We start from the raw sequence: 20,165 nt of genomic DNA on the forward strand, positions 1-20,165 counted from the left end.
GGTTTCTGGGAGAGCCAGACTCCGCTCCGCTGTCCCAGGTCAAAGGTTATTAAACTAGCCTAACAGCGCGCCGGGGTCTTTGTCTCGCTTTGTGTGCAGGTGTGTTTGTGTGATGGACTTTGTTGGGTCTGCCTCTCTGAGTTTCCTTTTATCATGTTAATAAGGGTTGCTTTGCTCTGCCTCTCAAACACAGACAATCGGGGAGCGAGACCCGATAGAGTCTCTAGGAACGAGTCCTAAAAGCAGTACATCAGCGCTTTGGGTTCCCTCATCACCAAGTCAGTGGGGCTTTTGAATGGACTTTGGGTTAAAGGCCATGTTGTTAATATGTCCGTCCTTTTTTATCTCTTTTCTCCTTTTGTGTGAAATAATCATTTGGACTGCTGAAATTCTTTCGGTTCAAAGTTGCGGTGAAAACATGACAATCCAGTTCTTCAGCATCTCTTCAGCAAATATTAAAAAGCCTTGAAAAAGGACCGGCGGCAATTGTGAATTGTGCCACTAGTTCAGGCCCCTGTGTGAGGTCAAGGATGAGCATCATGGACATAAAATGTGTTTATGTTAACAGAGTTTTTCCACATTTTTGAATATTTGCACATTTGCACAAGAAGTACATAAATACACCCACGAATGCACTTACACTTGGTTTGAGGTGTGTGGATGGATTGCAGCTGGTTAAATAAATCATGTGCTGTCTGTCACCCACCCAGCAGTGACTGAGGTGACTGAGGTGTTCAGATAAAGACGCCATCTGTCTTTCAAAGACCACGTTAAGACTCCAGTTTAGGATCTGCAAATCTGAAGAATTTACCAAATTCGATTTTGTGTGTGAGAACATGAGATTATTAGTCACTTTGCAGAGGACAAAGAAGTATTTCTAGAGTTAAGAGCATTGTTACTTTTAGCTTCAACATCTTCAGTCTATATCTTCTTCTTCTATCTATTCAAGCTTCTTCACATCCGTCTGTCCAACCTTTCTATACGTCTGCTTCACTCTGTTGACTTTCTCATGTTCTTAAAGTAATACTCTGTGTAAAGTATTTATCTTCAGGGTTTGTTCCAAACAATTCATTTGTGTAACTTTGATCTGTGTTGATTTTACATTTGTCCTCAAACATTTAACCCTTAATCCTCTCAGTCGATTTGAGCCTCTTTTACTTTTGGTTTTGTCTTTGAGGGTAAAACTAAATACACGAATCAACAGGCGTGTTTTATTCTTCCTTTTTCAAGAAGCTTTATCAAAGAGAACGTGTGTGTGTGTGTGTGTGTGTGTGTGTGTGTGTGTGTGTGTGGAATGACAGCATTGATGATACGATGACAGAAGGAGGTCTCGCTCTGTTTTTTTTTTTGTAAGCCAGCAATTCCCTATAAATCATGTTATTTGATGATAAAATACAGAATATCTCATCCTGAGTAAAGAGGAAGTGAGCGTGTAATACACCACATTTTCAATACAGGTTCAGATATTGTGCTCTAAATGCCTGAAATGTGGCCGTCCTTGTATTAAAATAAGAGCTGCGCTTAAAGTGCTTCTGAATTGAGGATTTACTGAATATACTACGTTTACCTTCTTTGTTCAGTATTCACATATTAATTTGCATGTGTGTAATCAGCATCATTTTAGTCTTAATTTGTTTGCTTCCTTTGACAGTGACTATTCACTTCTTCTTATTCTTATTATTATAATCCCATGCAACAGTCTGGGTAGAAAAATAATCCAGTTCCATGGTTAAAATAGAAAAGAAGCATGTATGCAGCAAGCACATTTAAACATTTAAACAATGTTTGAGTGTATTGCTCCTTTAATTGTGACGCAGATAAAAAATGTTGCATAAAATGAAAATTGACAGTTCTCGTTATCCTCTTTGTGATGTGGATTAATGATTAATTAAACTCATGATCCCACAAATATGTAGTGGATCTGCAGCGTTTCACAGGATGTTATTCTTTGAACGTCTCGCTGTGTATTCTGGGATGTTTTTCAGATCTGGATGGAAATACACATTTAAACGCAGACCCTCATACTCTGCTGTGTGAGCATAGAGCAGCAAACATACACTGCTCACATTGTCACGTGTGCTTGGGTGGGTTTATAGTTAATCAACATATTAGGGGATACCTTAATCCTAAATCATTGCTCCTCGCTGGTTGTTTAGCTGTGGATTAGGTTTAATTAAGTCGGGCGGATCCATCCAGATCCACATGGTACACATCAACCTTCAGTTCGTCCAAAGCTCCCTTCGGCTCGGAAAAATACATGAAACTCAAGAGGTTTTGTTGGGATTTAAAGGAGTACTGCGCTGTTTTTGGGGCAAAATCTAGAAAGATTTTTTATTCTTCCTAAACCAAACATAATGATATAATGTTGATTGTTTGATCATCAACTTTTCAAGTGTTTTATGAGACAAGATTTCTGTGAGATAATGTAAAAACTGTCTGAAGATTTGAGCCTCACACCAGAGGCATCTGTCGTCAATTCAAAGGAGCAAACTACATCAAATGATCTCGCTCCAATAATAATGTTCAAAGGCTATTTTCTTTCCTCCCTTTCTGAAAATCGCTCCGTTTGCAGGAAACAGTGATTTATTTGGTCCCTTTTTAAGTCCGTCAGCGTGCCTGTGCAGGTGGCCCCTGTTGGAACAAACAGGCACACACACACACACACACACACACACACACACACACACACACACAGTAAGATGAGTAAGGAAAAAAAAAGCAGGGGAGGATGAGAGGGAATTATGTTGGAAGGAAGAGAACAAAGGAAATGCCCCGAGATGGGAGAGAAGGATGGAAGCAACCTGATGAGGACGAGCATCTGGTCAGTGGCAGCAGTGCTGTGGCTCTGACAGTACAGGCTCATCACAGACACTTAAACACACATACCTCCTATTGAATGCATGTTGCAGCTCTTTAAAACCAGGTGGTTCGTGTGGGATGCTGGCTGCGATACGCTTTCCTCACATGACTATTGGCATATTTTTACGAGGCAGGAAGCCATGACTAAATAAATGCAAAGGTGGTTTCCGCTGGTTTTAAGGTGGTAAATACACCCAAAAGGGTCCAGGCATGTCAGGAGGCATTAGTCCATGTGAAGAACAAATGTTGGACTTCTATCTACAGACGTATACGGAAACACTGACACAACTATTATCACAATCAAATATTTGTCGAAATTGATTGTCAAGATACTTTTTTATGGAAGTAAATCTGTGCCATCGGGGGTTGAAATAAAAAGTTGATTGAATTTCTAGCACTGAATATTTATGCATTGAAATTATGTACCTGAATGTTTTTCAACATTAAAACACCGCAAAAAAATTCAACCTAAAAAAAAAAAATGTTGAAATATTCGAAATGGAGGCTACAATATTCAACCGCAAAAAATTCAACCTTGGCACACCAATATGCGGAGGCTACAATATTCAACCCAAATAAATTCAACCTTGGCACACAAACATCCGGGACACTAAGGTAGAGCCATCGATTCTAGATTCAAGATCAGGAGCGTGCGTCAAGCTGAAGGAGCGAGCACCCAATACACCTTCGGCTTCGGATTGTAAACATGTCCAATAATAACGGGACTTAAACTCTTCTTCATGCCATCAGTGTGGCAACGTATGAAGAAATACATAAAAGAACATATAATGCTCACCCTAAACCAAAACGTTTGCTTGCCACTGACGATATACAACTCTATTAAATTATACAAATCAACTGTAATCGATTAAGCTCGGTTGGCCGAGTGGGTAGCACAGCCGCTCTGTGGCACTACGTTATTTTGCGCGACACTGTTCGAATCCCGGTTGTGGCGGACTTTTAATAAATGTTCTTTTATGTATTTCTTCATACGTGGCAGTGACGTAGTGCTCACTTATACAATCGTAATCGCTGCAATGGATATGGGATGCATTTTTGAACATTTTCAGAACAATATGTTTGCAAATGTGTGACGACTCAAGTGACGGAGGCAGACAACACCTGCCTGCCGGGGGGAAACAAACACGCACCCGTAGCCAAACCAGTAGTTCAAAAACCAGTAGGCACGTAACACCGGGGGAAAACAAACACGCACCCGTAGCCAAACCAGTAGTTCAAAAACCAGTAGGCACGTAACACCGTCACTGAAAAATGGGTTCTCGTTTCAGACTTTATGAGCAAATACAGGATCCCTTTGAGATAAATTCTAAAGCCTCGCATTAAGACGTACATCCCTTTATGTAAGACTCTGCGCTACTTGCAGGTCGCTGTGTTGTGCCAGATCCTCAATAAAGTTTACCCATGGTCATGAAGACTCATTTAACGTTACGTGGACTTTGAATGTCGCTTAATACCCAACTGAGATCGGCTTGTGCCGCTGTGAAAAAGGATCCTTCCACCGACGCTACTGCGGTTATTCCTGCATGTCCTGTCGGGTTTATGCGTCTGCGCGCTCCGTTAAAGCCGCTGCCGCTGCCCCCCCCCCCACTACGATACAGCGGCTCATCTGCCTCTTCAAGCGCGTTCCTGGTTTTCAAAACTCCGCCAATCACTCCTAACAGCTTGTCGAAGGATCTCAGCATCATTAAATGAATTCAAAACTAGAAGAAGAGGCGTATTGTGAGCGGCTGTACGCTCTCGTTTAACTTCCGCTTAGTTCATGTCCAACACAGTCTGTTAATGTACAAATGTCAGCTGTCTATTACGGAATCTTACAGACACAAACCACACTGATGACATGAAGAAGAGTTAAAGTCCCGTTATTATTGGACATGGATACAATCCGAAGCTGAAGGTGTTTTGGGTGCTCGCTCCTTCAGCTTGACGCACGCTCCTGATCTTGAATCTAGAATCGATGGCTCTACCTTAGTGTCCCGGATGTTTGTGTGCCAAGGTTGAATTTATTTGGGTTGAATATTGTAGCCTCCGCATATTGGTGTGCCAAGGTTGAATTTTTTGCGGTTGAATATTGTAGCCTCCATTTCGAATATTTCAACATTTTTTTTTTTTAGGTTGAATTTTTTTGCGGTGTTTTAATGTTGAAAAACATTCAGGTACATAATTTCAATGCATAAATATTCAGTGCTAGAAATTCAATCAACTTTTTATTTCAACCCCCGATGGCACAGATTTACTTCCATACTTTTTTAATATGGGCGTTATATTTAATGTGGATGTCACTTCTTAGGTGGCTTTAGTTCTCTCTCCGTCTTTGAGTCTACAAAACGCTTCTTTGTGTCCCACACAAAATGCTCTGATTGAAAGGACATCTATTTGATTTCCAGAATAGTCTGTACTCTTTGAGTTGTAGCCTGAGGTTTTTCAGTTCTCTTTTTTGTAAAGAACTCTGTTTAATAATATTCACTATCCTCTCAATAAAAGCGCTAAAAGTAAAGTTCTGTGGAACCTTGAGATTATAATTGAAGGATGAACAGAAAACACAAAAAATCCTGGAAGTGGAAAACTTTGATTCAATTGGGATTTTGATGAATGGAAGCATATTGTTCTTATTATTATTATGTCACATAACTATTGTACAGAAGAGAAGTGTTCCAGCTTGTATACCAAATGTAGTGGAGCCGTGCTTATAAATGCACTTTATTCATTGGACATGTAGTCTTCTTTTTAAAATATGGTAAAATCCTATAAGCAGTATGTGTGAGCAGGTGAAGGGTGACGAGCAGACCCGGTTCCGTAGGTTCTGGTGATCATTTGGCTGAGGACGGACTCACAAAACACAAAACATTTGCCCACATGCTGCATGAAAGGCAGATGTTCCATGTGTTTGATTGTGTTTCCTGTCTCTTTCCCGCTGTGTGCAGGTGGGGGAGAGGCAGCGCGTGCTGGTGACGGAGGAATCATTTGATGCTCAATACTATGTGTCTCACAACAAGTTCTACGAACAGGTAAAAGCATTTAAATAAACAGTAATAAATGACTTGGACGCATATTCTAGTGGACACACACGTCTTTCACCAGCACTACACAATCAAGACCAACATGTGTTACCTGTCATTTAGAATTCACCAAACATATTTAAATGACCCAAAGAAAAACTACTGTTAAATCTACTCTTATGTTGTATTTAACGGTAGAGGTAATTATAGATAAAAATGATATTAATTGTTATATAACTTTCAGCGATGAGACTAAGTTGCTCTGGCTGGTACGGATATCAAAACCATCTGAAGGACAATGAGGAAGCTTTAATGATGAATCCTTACAGTTGGTCTACAAACTCAATCTATCATCAAACACATGTTGAGAAAAGCAGAACATGAATCTGTTAGATGAAAATGAAGCTAATCCAACGCTGCCTCATTTTCACATTTAGTAAATCAGGTCATAAGCTTTGCTTTGCATGTCACACAGCACTCACAGCAGGTGTCAGAAGCTTAAGCTTGTATTGACTGAAGTAGGTTGACTTTAACACACACACACACACACACACACACACACACACACACACCCTGCGGTGGTCATGAGAGCGTTTGGCTGCTGATAGCAGCAGAACTTTTTAGCTTTTTTTTAACAGTACTAACATTAAGGTCAGCCCTAAAGACATGCACATCCCATCCTACACACACACACACACACACACACACACACACACACACACACACACACACATCTGTATGGCTTCAAAGAGCCTCTCTCAACCTGTGAAAAGTCACTTTAAAACATCTTCAAATAAATCAATTTCCTCCTGCTTTAACCATCATCAGAAACATGTTTGAAGTTATGCTTTTTATTAGAAGGGAGGGCAGGAGATGGCAATAATTTTTCCTCCCTTCCACTCCCCCCCCCCACTTCTCCTCCCTTGCTCCTCCTTCTGCAGGCTATAAACCTAAGTTACAAGTGTCACTCGGTTCATGCGTGTGTTGTGACGTGCATTTCTGCACATGCAGGCATGCACGTCACGTGTCTCCATTGACTTTATAAAGTCCAGAGGAAGTCACGTTGACTTGTTTGATGTTTTCCTTCTCCTGTTTCTTTGGGACATCAGGTGTTCAGCACGCACTCCTAAATCACACTCTGACAGGAAACTTTGTACCTAAAGGTTCTTGAATCTGTCCCCCCAAGGAGAACCCCCCCAAGCCATGTGTCTACAATCCACAGCACATACACATGACGTCTGACTCACGTCCCATATGGGGATTATTCTCCGGCGCTGCAATGGCGTCACACGTGGACATTGAGTCAATCATCGACGTCTATCGCGCTGGATGACGCGTCCCACAGATTTAATGGAGGAGGAAGAACAGGGTGACAGTAGCGTGGGAAAGAAAATACTTAATTGATCCTCAGAGGGCAGATCCAGATGTGTCAGCAACACAAAGACAGAAATAAGAATATATAGCATAGAGATTTACATAGAGGGAGTAAAATGGGAAGTAAAGCATCAGGAAAGAAATGAAAGCAGTTGTGAGACGAGGGACCAAAGAAGGTGGAGAGGGGGGGGGGGAGGTAGAGAGGTAGAGAAGTGTGACTGTGAACAAATGGCCTAGTTTCACTTTTACACCATCAGACGGATTTCTGTCCTGACGGCTATAATAGGCACACAGTGTGTGTGTGTGTGTGTGTGTGTTCATGGTTCAGCGGGGGAGTCAGAGGGGGGGCTCCAATGAAATCGGACAAGGTCTTTCATCATTTAATCACCCTGTAATGGGCCTCAAATGACCCTCACCTACACGCACACACACACACACACACACACACACACACACCTCTGCCTGGTTGCAGTCTACCTAAAAACACACACACCCTCGCAGTGGCCAGAGTGTCGAGCAGCAGGTGTGTTGATCAGGCAGGTGTGGCACTGGCTGTGTGTGTGTGTGTGTGTGTGTGTGTGTGTGTGTGTGTCTGGCCCTCCGATCATATTCCACCAGCTGGATAAAGACTGACAAATTAACACTGAGCCGGCTCCCTCCCGCCATTCCAGCAGTAAGGCGCCTTCCACCAGTTGAGCAGCTACTCTGAGAGCCTCAGATGATCTGAGTCAGCATGTAGCCCCCCTGCTCCGCCTGGCCCCAGCTTTAATAAATGATCCCATTATTTTCTTCATTTTTCAATTATTGCGCACATTTAATTTCTTTAATTTGTTTAATAATTTAAAAAGAAAAATATACCACCCTTTTCATTTGGGAAATGCAATAAATCACAACATAGGTAGGTTAAAGAAACCCTTTACTTTAGTTGCTGGCTACGGTTTTAAATCCCATCAATAGAAGTATTTTTACAGGAGATAATTCTAAATGAAGATCCAGCCCAAATAATTAAATCAGTACGTGAACGCCGTACTTCATTGTCAATCTGTGATGTTTGTTTGAACGAAAAACATTTCCATTTGATCTTTATTTACTGAGGTAAGCCATTAAGAACCATTTCCATTTAAGCAAGGCCGTGATTATACCTCTTGGTTTTCTTTTCCTTCCTGTTGAGATGTATAGTTGCCATGGTGAAATAATAAGACAAAACAGCAAATCCCAATGGTTCATCTCCCAGCTGTTGCCATAGTTTTTGACCTTGAGGGCTTCAATAAATGGAACTAGAAACACAGCCCTGGGGTTTTTGTAAGCAGGAACTGGCTGAATAACAACATGGGAGAGCATTGGGAAAACCAATTAAGAGCAGCAGTTAATTGAATATGTAATCGACAGATGTGGGGAATTGTAGTGGGTTGATTATTTTATTATTATTATAATTATTTTATACAAAGTATAGTTGTACTAATGACGTGATTGAGCAAGTTGGTGAATGTATGTCCCCTCTGCTCACGTACAGTTACCACTACAGTGAATGGAATCCCAAATGTTGATCAATGACTCCTTGTTGTTTAAGGGGGCGGGGCTTGTTCACATTTACAGTGATATGTTACAATGTGTGGTTCTTGGTTTGCAGGTGCTGGTGCCAAAGAGGGCAGAGTTCAAAGGGAAGATGATTGAGGTGGACATCTACGAGGCGGGAAAGCACTTCCTGAAAGGCCGACCCGTAGAAGACAGTAAGCCCTTCACTGCGTCCATTGCCAAACCGCTTCAGAAGGGAGAGGTGTCCGGCTTGATGCAGGTAAAAACACACGCGTGTGCATGTGCACCTGCATACAAACACAGTCAAATGCACGCATTAAGTATTTTTATTTCAACAAAATGCTACAGGTCAGTAAATCAAAATGTACTTATGATTCATGCATGCGCTCACAGATGCCTCAGCTGTAACTGGCATGTGACGGTGGAATAACATGTAGAGAATACATTTAACTACAGCTAAGATATATTATATTATATAGAATATGAACCATAAAGGAATCATCAGGAAATCATCAAACCCAAGACAAGGCGACCCGACCTGTTGATCAAATACAAAGACATCAGATCACGGATCAAAGATTACATTAGTATACCCAAAATATTTTATTCAGTAAATTGTTTAAAAAAATATTAAATAGTTTGGAGGATGGAGTTTTCACTTAAAATATACGGGTTGGGATTTGTTTACAATATTTAGCAACTTTAAATCAGTAACCCATGTAGTGTGTGTGTGTGTGTGTGTGTGTGTGTGTGTGTGTGTGTGTGTGTGTGTGTGTGTGTGCGTGTGTGTGTGTGTGTGTGTGTGAGTGAGAGTGCATATGCATCCACCAGATGTTTTTTTTCTTTTTTCAGGGGATGAAAGGAGGTTTTATTTACAACAGGCCATTCAGATTTTGTTCAGTCAGAAACTATTTAGGTGTGTTTGTGTGTCCACATTTTGAATCCTTTTCTTTTCGGAAAAGCTCAGTCAATCAGGCATGAGATAAGTAATTTAAGATAAGCTTTGGCTGGCTAAACTGTCCTTTGCCAACACACACACGCACACACACACAGACACACACACACACACACATACACACACACACACACACACACACACACACACACCATGTAAATGTCTCTGTTTCACTGCATGTTATTTTTCCGTCCGACTAGCTGTAGCTTATGGCTCAGGACATGGAGCCACAGAGCAGAATATGATACACTTTCTAATTTCACACTCCATCAGCCTTTACTGCCAGACAGAGGGGAGGAGGGGGTTAAAAGGGGGGGGGGGGGGGGGGAGATTTGGTGACAGAAAATTAGATAAAAACAAGGCCAGCGGCCTGATGTCACTCAGCACTGAGAAGTTCAGCTGCGGGTACTAGACCTCGCTTCATAAGGTCTGCAGCCCAACCCATACACACTTGCACCCCCCCCCCCCCAAAATGGGGGTGAGGTAGTAATTAAACCTTAAATAAGAAAATGTAAAACTTTGTTATATATATTTGTTCATAACGCCAATAGCTGAATAGATCATATAATCCCTTTGTGTAGGTTGCAGACGAGGTTGAGTGGCGGAGCAGTGTGTGTGATGAAATACTGAGGTGTATCAGGGTTTGCTAAATATAATGAGTGCTTGTCTCTGCATATTGGCAATTAACATATTATTAAATTAAGTGATCTCCTGTGATGCTGCTGATGATTTGTAATCCATAGTCCTCGACCACCATCTTCAGCTTTTAATGACACCGGAGTGGCAGTGGGAGCACAACGCTAATAGATAAGTGACCTAATGGCTTGGAAACACATCAGTATTTGCTACACACACACAGACACACTTATTGTACAGCTCTCTGCTACGTGTGATGTCCTTGACAGCCGTGTGTCCAGAATATGTACCTTTTTTTATTATTATTATTATTCTAAGTGAACCGGTTTGAAAATCTGCACGGACACAACTGCATTTAGTTGGATCCAGCACTAGCAAACACACACACAGACACAGACACACACACACACACACTGGTTGCTGGCCGGCCTACACACATTGAAGACCATATATTTTTGTGGGTCTCTGTGTGAGTCCGCCACACACTGAGCTCAATGTGTACGTGAGATGAATGGATGATTCGATGCTCACCCCCGGGTCTTACAGCAGAATCTATAATTACCGGAGAGCGAGAGAAAAACAGAAGAATAAAAGGCCAGCAGAGAGGTTGCGTCATGAGGTTTGGATAGCTGAGTAGCTGACGGAAGGACAGGGTCTGAGCTTTGCCGTTTCGTCTGAGATGCAGAGAAGCGCCGTAAGAGGAAGTGAGAACACGAGAGTGGTAGATAAGTGGTTGATTGGATAGGCAGAGGAACCCACTAAGGTCTATAATATCCATACAAAGTGAGAGATCTATCATTTCTGGAGAGAGAGAGAGAGAGAGAGGGTTGCACTACTGCCAGATGTGTGGTTGGACACATTGATGGATAGATGTATAGAAGAGTGACATGTAAGCGCTTGTGTGGATTGTGGAAGGTTGGATTTGAAAGTGCACACATATATTGGAATGTATATGTGGGACAGGATGAGCAGGTGAATAGATGCATGTGTGAATACATTGACAGGTGCAGAAATGATGGATTGCTGGATGAGCAGAGAGGATGGATTCATGGTGACCTAATGGCACACTGCTCTTTGTCCGTGTGCAGCCTTCCATCATCCCTTTATTCAGCACAGCGTGTTCATTATGTGTTTTGGCCATTCCACTCCACCAAGACAAGACCAAGGTTTTCTAGTGAGAGGAATTTGTATTTATTGACATGAATGACATCTCTTGGGTTTCTCTTTCTTACTCGCTCTCTACCTCTCGAGCTGTCGGCCCTTTATGCACAGAAACAGCACTCTGGGGAAGGACAGTAATGAGTCTTTTAGTGGGACACAATAGCCAAGAAAGCACTCAGCAGCACGGCGGAGGAAGGAAAAATAGAAAGTATCTTCGCCAGTCCTCGTCCTCAGATGAAATTAAATGATAGAAGACGAGGGGGTTTGTATGTGAGAGAAGCCAAAAAATGAAACAAGAGTGAAAGGAAAAGAGAGCAAGGTAGACGAGAGATCAGGAGACAGAAAAGCAGCTTGAGTGCCACCCAATAATCACTTCTTTTCACGGCATACTTTCTGAAGGAGACGGAACAGGAAAGGGGGAGATAACGGCTCTGCTCCTTTCACAAGACAGCAAATTGAGAGTTGGTATGAAAGACGGAATAGAAAAAGGAGCGAGCTAGGCAAGGAACACGAGTAGTGAACAAAGTGCTTCCATGACCACAAATTGACAGAAAAACAAGAAAAGATGAAAGTGGAAGTGAAATTTCATTTTCTTTTCTCTGGGGCTTGTGTTCACGTTTCCCCCCACGTGGCTCGGTTTTTCTTTTCTTCCATTGCCGCCTCCTTTGTTTTTGTGTCCTGGGTCATTGTTTCATTTTGTATTTCTTCCTTTTACCTCTTGCTCCTCTGTCCTCACAATTCTGTTGTGAATCAGCTCATCTAGCTTGTGTGTGTGTGTTTTACTCAGCATGAATGTGGTAGATGTAAAATAGTATCTTTGTATTTTAATAGAGGCTGAGTGGGTGGGATTGCTGGTAGTTTGCATCATAGTGCTTACACAACATTTACAGAGTCACACAGTCACACACACTAGGTCTGTTGGCAAAATAAAGCGTTTGTGCACACACACACACACACACACAGTTATGGACACGTATACAACAATGCACAGCCCCCTTCGGTTATCGTGGAGAATGGCTGCTGGATGCATATAATCGTCATGTAGACAACACAAACCAACACACTCTTTTCACACCAAACAGTCGAGCAGCTCCGTCCTGACATGCAACTGTTGAGGATTGCTGCTTTGATGTTGCGTTGTGCACAAATCACGTTGCCGTCTGTATTATCGGGAACAAAAGAACAGAAATCCCAGATTGAGTCGTCGTTCCCGATCAGATCCATGAAATCCTCTCAAATCTTCCTTTTGAATTTTTTTTAACGATTTATAATGTAAAAGGTTTGACTTTGCATGACTTAGTTTACTCTTAATAGAAAATACTCTTCAAAGCAGCAGGCATAGCTACTCTAAACATTTCATGCAGTTGAAGACCCAAAGTCACACTAACTAATGAATGAATGTTAAGGCCTTTCAATATCAGGCTGTTTTCAGTATTCTGACTCAACATGCCGAGTGTTTATTTGACATGTCAGAGGGTTTTAAATACCCTTTGCCACGAGTTTACTTTAAAACCACAGCTAGAAGACGTAAATAACAAAGCACGAAGCACGAAAGTGTTGAAAAAGATGTTCTTAAGCTGTTGAATCACCGATGGCTTTGTATTTCATTTCCACTTAGAGCATTCTCTGAAGCTAAACATGCTGTCTAAACAACAGTATGTCTCAGCACTTCATTGGGTTGTAATAGCATTTCTTATTTGATTGAACCATACAAGTTTTTAACTTAATGTGCGACATAATAAGGCCCACCTCCAGAGGTTAGGTAGAAGTTCTGTTCTCTCATTATCTCGATAGTTTAAGGCTAGCGTTTACTCTGCAACATTCTTTAACCGAGCTAATTTCATTCACTACTATAGATTACGGGGATGATTGTCTTTGCTTACTTACATTTGTCAGTGTTGGGATGCACCTGTGTGTGTGTGTGTGTGTGTGCCATGCACACCTAGCACCTCAACGTGCACACATTCATTGTTCTTCTGTATTTAGTTAACTGTTGGTGGAAATTGGCGAGGCGACGCGTTGGTACATCTTTGTTAGTGTGGGTATGTGTGTGTTTAATGAGGGTAGAGTATACTTTGTTATGTAGTGAGGTGTATGGATATGCACAGTATACACTTTCTAATACACAACGTGTGCATCAAGTACAATTTAAAAAAGGATGTGTGCGAGCAGGAGAGAGGGAGTTGTTTTAATCAGTGTGGTGCCTACAGGAAGATGCCGTGGTTCCCACATGGCAGCAGGCACACTGGCGTCTTTAAGTATTTTGGGATTTTGGGTGTTTAACAGTCCAGTGATTCAATTTGGTGACAGATTTAGTGTCAGTATCACATTTTTTTAGATGGATCAGGAAACCGCTTATAAGAGAATGTTTGGGATAATGTCTATAAATCACATTAAAGGCACTATTGTATAGGCCGTGATGTTTATGTGTGACGTGTGCCAAGTGTCACAAACACAAAGCAGTTAAAGGCAGTAAAACAGCACGCTAACGCCACATTTAATAGCTGTTAGAAAACAGCCTGACGCTGTTTCTCACTCTCCAGTTGCTTTGTGCTCGATAGAGATGTAGATATTGGTTTCTATTCTCATGCTCTGAGGACAGCATTATTTTTATTGGATTTTGCATTTTCAAGTTGCGTTTAGGGTGAAAATGAATCAGGCACAAGCCACACTATGTTGTTTAGTTTTACACACTTACACTGTAGTGTTAGATCATTTCACTGTAGCATCGGAGGAAATTTATGTACATGACAAAAAAAAGAGAGACCGAGCATGACACAAGTTTTTTATCATTACTCTTTTCAAGTTGCATCGAGTTCTAAGAAAGAAACTCATTTGTATCAGAAATATGACTTGTAGTCACTCTCAATCCCCTCCCATCCTGCCATGTTGAAAGTGTGACTGCGGCTCATTGTGATTGTCACTGTGGCTTTGTCCAATCACCCGTGACTAAGGAGCCGGTTACAGAGTCACACACACAAACCGCTTCCAATGGTCTCTGGTGTCCAGAGCCACGCTGACAGCTGGTGGGGATCATGTGAGACATTTGACCACTGTGCATTGTGCTTCCTGGCTCTCGTGATGTGTGTGTGTGTGTGTGTGTGTGTGTGTGTGTGCGTGTGTGTGTGTGTGACTATGCCAGTGTGTTGGCGGAGAGACTGCACCAGGCGACCAGAAGGAGTTTTTTAAGAATCAGAGAGACGTTTGAGAGTTGTCGACCTCGAGGGAAAACCCTCTTGCGGTGCCGGCCCGTCTGACCCCCCCAGTGGAGGGTTTCAGGAGGATTACTGACAAAAGAATACTCGAGTTACAGGCCTGCCCGTACATCCGCTCTCACTCTCTGTCTCACACACATATGGACGGACTCACTATGGCAGCTAGCAGGGGGGGGGGGGGGCGATCATTGGAAGCCACATCTTCTTCTGCCCCGTTCGCTCGTGTCTTCTCAGTTTTTGTCTTTTCATCCACTTCTCTCCTCCCTTCTCTCCCACTGTGCTGACACGCACCTACAGGCACCTGGATTTTCACTTATCCTCCCCACTAGTAACAGATTTTAGATGGCGCCCCATTGTGAGAGGGCACCTGCAGAGAGACAGAGAAAGAGGTGGGCAGAGATACTTGGCCTGTCAACGTGGAGCAAGATTAACTCTTTGTATTCAATTTCACCAGTCCTTTGCTCTTAATCAATTTCTACCTCTATTTCTTTTAAATCGGTTTGCATACAGTTATATCTTCATTCTGTTCTAACAAGCAAAAATGAAATTTCGTTGATGTCTTATCAGGAAATCTTTCTCATTCCTGTATCCAAACAGTCATGAATCCACCCGCTTTTCTCCTTTTCTTTTTACAGTTAATTAGTCACCTTTTAATAAATGAGCCAACGTTTAAACCTGTTAAAAGGCATACAGTGCAACCTCGGGGGAGGGGGTGGGGGGGGTCTATCGCTGGTGAGATCTTATTTGTGATTTGAACTGCTGACAGAAGAATGCAAAGGATTCCGGTCACATTCTTACAGTATAGACTCAGTCCCAGTCGGCCCATGCGCTATGACGGGGACCTGAGGTGACGCGGCTGTCACCACCCACCCTCCTAAAAAGCACCTTATTGTTACCTCAAGCATCAAAACGCCGTATCAGGTTCGACATTAGCGAGTCCCCCGCTGACCCTGTCAATTAGATTTTCCCTCCAGCTGTTGTCTGTAGTTACTGTACGGGACCTTTGGATGTGTCACGTAGGCGTCGCTGGTCACAGTACCCATCATGCATTGTGGCCGGTAACAGGAAACATTCAGCTTTGTCAAGCATCAAGAGGACAGGGGAGCAGGGACAATGTGTGCAGATGCTATGCAGGCGTGAGCCTCCTCTCTGTAACACGCCAATATGCAACCATGTGTTTGTGCTTCAGTGTTGCATTCACAGGGAGTCACGCAGGTAGTAGACAGAAAATATATATTTAGGATATCATTTTGGCAATCAAAAGGAAAATGGTAAAAAATGAGTTGAGGCTGGAAGAAGTTTTGCCGTCCACTAGAACGACGAGCGGATGCTGCGTTGCTCCCTCACACTAAGAGGAGGGTTGCGTGTGATAGCATATTAACAAGAACAGTGCATTTCAAAGCTACATGCTATATTAATGTATTTTGTGTTTTTTTCTGAATTGTCTACTCACAAATTAAATGAAATTTAAATGAATTCAATGGCACAGACAGAAATGATAGAAAGTATTCTTTGAATTGGCTAAGCATCCTCCTTTGAATAAAAGGAGGAGGGTGAAGAGAAGAGCAAGACCGTTGTCATTGGTGATCCATGGAGAGAGAAAAAGGGAGAAGGTCAGTGAACAAGACTTTATGGACATTCTTGAAAGGTAGGGAGGGAGCTCCGAGTCAATCTGCCTATGATAAATATCAAAGCCAAACCTCTCTGTTATCCCTAGTGAACTTGATTAAAGGTTATTGTAGAAGGCCGGTAATCAATCGCTCAATATTGCCCCACATAATTTACCCCTGCAGTGATAAGGAATTTTACCACCTGTCACGCAGGAGGAGACGTATAGGAACCACCACAAGGTCATCCAGCATCACTTGTTTCATGTTCAAAGTAAAAGAACATTTTGTGTAGTTATTTATTTGTTTGTGCTTAAAACTGCACATCAGGTCTGCACTGTGGGACATTAACATGGAGGTGTATTAATGTGCTATACAACTGAAGGAGGGTGAAGGTCAGCCAGAAAGTAGTCAGTGTTTCCATCTTTATTGCCTATAGATGGAATCAGAGCTTCAGCTGCTTTCAGTGTTGTTTTCAATGAGCCAGAAGCAGTTGTTGCTTAACACACTTCTACTCTGATTGTCTTTTGTGATTGAATGTGTCGTTAAACTTCCTATAGAAACGATGTGGCTCTACATACATTGGAAGCTAACCCTTATTCTTTTCACTTCTCCTAAGCTCCCACACGTAACGGCATCGCAGTGCACCTTCATCAACATCAGCTTGATTTAATAGACGGCACTTTGTAATAATTGGATCACTAGAAAACTGCATTAGCTGCTTTTCCACACAGAGCTAATGGCGTCATAATTGAAATGCATTCATTTGCATAAGCAAATAGCTGGCTTTATGAAGGCTCCAATCCCAAGAATATTTAAATTACAGGCGTTTAAAATTGTTCTAATTGTTGTTTTGGTAATTTCCAATGAAACTTGGTTTTGGAAGGAAAGCAGATGGAAAGAAACCAAAGCTTGAGAGGACAAAACGTGAAGATGAAAGCTCTGCTGCCTAAATGATGCCACTTGATCCTGATATCCAGTGGCATTATTAATAATCAGCAGCAATGATCCATGGCACATAGTCATATACCACCTCAAATAAATGGATATTTTATGAGGAACCTAAATAGAATATGATTTTGTAGACTTTTCTCTGTCGTCTTGTTCTTTCTCTTCGTGCACTGAGGTTTTTCTCTTTCTACTCTACTGCCCAATTGTTGTCAGCAGTGATGTGTCCCGTCCTGTCACTGTCACATCTCTTCAGCTACGGATGTCTTTTTAATGGTCCAACACATTAGGACGAAGCACAATCACTGATTGCAGACATCTCATTCGTTGGATCGCCGGTCTGTCAAGTCTCTGTTTGATTTGGGGCCAGTTGATTTGATCTGAGTGATCCCCTCATTAAATATGATGGACGTAACGTGGGCTGTAAGCTGCAGCGAACGCAGGGTCCAAAAGTGTGGGAGAACGACGGCCCCTTTGAGGTCGATTCTGTGTGTTGCCAGTTGTATTCACATTTAACTCAGCGTCAGTAGGAAGGAGTTCTACGTGCTTTCTTTACATAAAGTGGTGCACCAAAGAAAGGTGGCAACCAATCACATTGTGCTGAATGTACAGTACAGTGTAAGAAAACGGCTCCGTCTATAATCCCATCTAGGACTGCAAACTGAATTACTCCTTTCAACGCTGACAGAGGCAGAACCTTTCCAATCCACTCCGTTCTTACCTTTCACAATAAGAGCACTAGACGTGTACAGTATAAAACTATTTACTAAATATTTGCATGGGAGTTTTTATACATTTTTGTGTTATTTGTAACAACTTTCTAAGTTTAAAGTCTAAAAGGGTGTTTAGGGGGAAATTAATGATCTCAGTCGCATTCAATTGTGTTTCTGTGTGTTTGGCTCCACAGGAACCGGCTGTGAATGGAATCCACGAGCCTTCATCATCCACGCCCTCTTCATCTGTTTTGTTGATCGGCTCCTACAGCCTAGAAAGGGAAGTACTGAAGAAGCTGGCAGTTGCGCTCACTCTGGCAGCAGCCATCTTGGCCTTCGTCATAGAGAAAGTGTACTGATGGCGTTACTGCAAACAAGGAGAGGTGGGACGGTGACCCAATAGGAGCCTGCGCCATATGGTCTAAGAGTGTGAAAACAGTGATATCTCGTGTGCCCTCACCACATGCTGCACGTGCTCTCATTCGGTGGTGAATGGACCCAAAGAAGAAAAAGAAGCGAGATTGGTGGTAACACGCAAGTAACACCTACAGTCGAATGAGAGGAAAAAGTGACTTCACGGTCATTGAAGGAGGCAAAGCCAGTCTTTACACACCTAGCAGACACCTTTTATACAACTATTGGTTTTAATATTCATTTACAGTTCATATTCTGTCTCATATTTTGATGAAAGTGACTTTTCAGCACGCTGAGTTGCGTTGGTGTTTAGAATGCAGGTGCCCATCCTAGATGTAACTGTTGGACGATGCCCAGAGCTGTGATTGATGCTCGTTATAGATCCTTCATCAGCACACACCCGATATGATCTATCGTACAGCAGGTGATGGCCACCTCTGAGGATTGTGTCGGTACAAAGTGTTTGCAGTGCTAGACCTCACTAGACGGGAAGGTGGACCTTTCTTCTCTTCCTTGTAAGTCAGGTGATCCCACCCTGAAATGCAATATCTTGTTGATATGTGAACTACTTGTTGTTGACATAGTCCGAGTCATTAAGACAGATGTTTTTTTTTGTTTAAACTGTTTAATAAAGATTAATAAAACTCTATTTGTCTAGTGTGAAATTACATGTCGATAGATCGACTTATTTAATAATTAAATGCAGTAAAAGTTTACTCCTTGACCACGTGTATGGGGGGGGGCTCCATGTCCCGTACAGCCCTCTGCATCCTTCAGTTGTTTCCATGCATAGAGTCCGTTTGTGTTTCCTTCTAATGGCTGTATGTTTTCAGTTGAGTCCCAACGTGCTCTGATAGTTCTGACAGTTAATTATTCATGCCCCAATTTATGTTTCACATTGCACTTGCATGTGTTTCTGTCAGTATGTCTGCAATTTTGTCTTTGTGTGTGTGTGTGTTTGTACACATGCCCTGCATGAACTTCAAGTTGCGCTTTCAGCTTGCTTGTGAGCCAGAGGGTGCGTGTGTGTGTCTGTACATGTTTTTGCTCTGATATGGTGACTGTAGTTTCCTCCAATGATTAATTTAGCAGAAATGCATCTATGTGCGTAGGAGGGTTCAGGAGTGACAGGAGTCATCATGCTCTCATTCAGGAAGCCGTGTTATTAGACGCACTACTGTTTACACACACGCTAGCTTCGTATTATCTAAGGATATGATGCATGTCACACATTCGGGTGACACAGACACACACATATATATCCTGGCTTTTTCTTTCCCTGCTGCTAAATATCAGCCTCAATCTCACACACAAAAACACACACACATTTACAGCACACTGCAATTTTGTAGTCAAAAGCAAACTTGCACACAGACAGCAAAGCTTTATATTACCTGATCAAATGAAGCGTGTCTCACACATAGACACACACACACTAGCTTTGTATTATGTGATCAAATGATGCGTGTAGCTATGAAGCTTGTTACATCCATCCAGCAGTGGCCTACATTATTCTGCTGCCAGCCGTCCTGTGCGACAGTTCTTTTGATGCTTTGTAAGCACATTTCCTCACTGTGGATGTCAGTTACACTGCATTGTTCTCCAATGAAATATGGATGCAACAGCCCTCTATGTATGGGAGATCGCCACTTAGTATGAAATATTGAAGTGGGAAACGGAGAAAGCAGATCATTATTCACGTCACATCATCCACTTCACTTGTTTCTAAC

General features: G+C 42.2%; 1 protein-coding gene and 1 long non-coding RNA gene across 4 annotated transcripts in view; one reads left to right on the forward strand and one right to left on the reverse strand.

Moving 5' to 3' along the window:
• Nucleotides 1-20,165, forward strand: part of cdkal1 (CDK5 regulatory subunit associated protein 1-like 1) — a 168,852-nt gene that overhangs the window by 139,679 nt on the left and 9,008 nt on the right. The window contains exons 13-16 of one of the 3 annotated variants that reach the window (XM_062565520.1): nucleotides 5,802-5,885; nucleotides 8,881-9,045; nucleotides 16,300-16,366; nucleotides 18,216-19,084. In XM_062565520.1, coding sequence (XP_062421504.1) covers nucleotides 5,802-5,885; nucleotides 8,881-9,045; nucleotides 16,300-16,366; nucleotides 18,216-18,424 — 525 coding nt within the window. In that variant the 3' untranslated portion in view covers nucleotides 18,425-19,084. Of the gene's footprint in view, nucleotides 1-5,801; nucleotides 5,886-8,880; nucleotides 9,046-16,299; nucleotides 16,367-18,215; nucleotides 19,085-20,165 lie in introns of those variants that run through there. The other 2 variants (XM_037454737.2, XM_062565521.1) reach the window with 2 other exon arrangements.
• Nucleotides 8,981-20,165, reverse strand: part of LOC134132868 (uncharacterized) — a 59,991-nt gene continuing 48,806 nt past the window's right edge. Inside the window, exon 4 of the long non-coding RNA XR_009957061.1 lies at nucleotides 8,981-9,073. This is a non-coding gene — a long non-coding RNA (uncharacterized LOC134132868). The remainder of the gene's footprint in view (nucleotides 9,074-20,165) is intronic.

The sequence above is a fragment of the Pungitius pungitius genome, chromosome 11 (assembly GCF_949316345.1).
Source record: "Pungitius pungitius chromosome 11, fPunPun2.1, whole genome shotgun sequence".
NCBI lineage: Eukaryota > Metazoa > Chordata > Actinopteri > Perciformes > Gasterosteidae > Pungitius > Pungitius pungitius.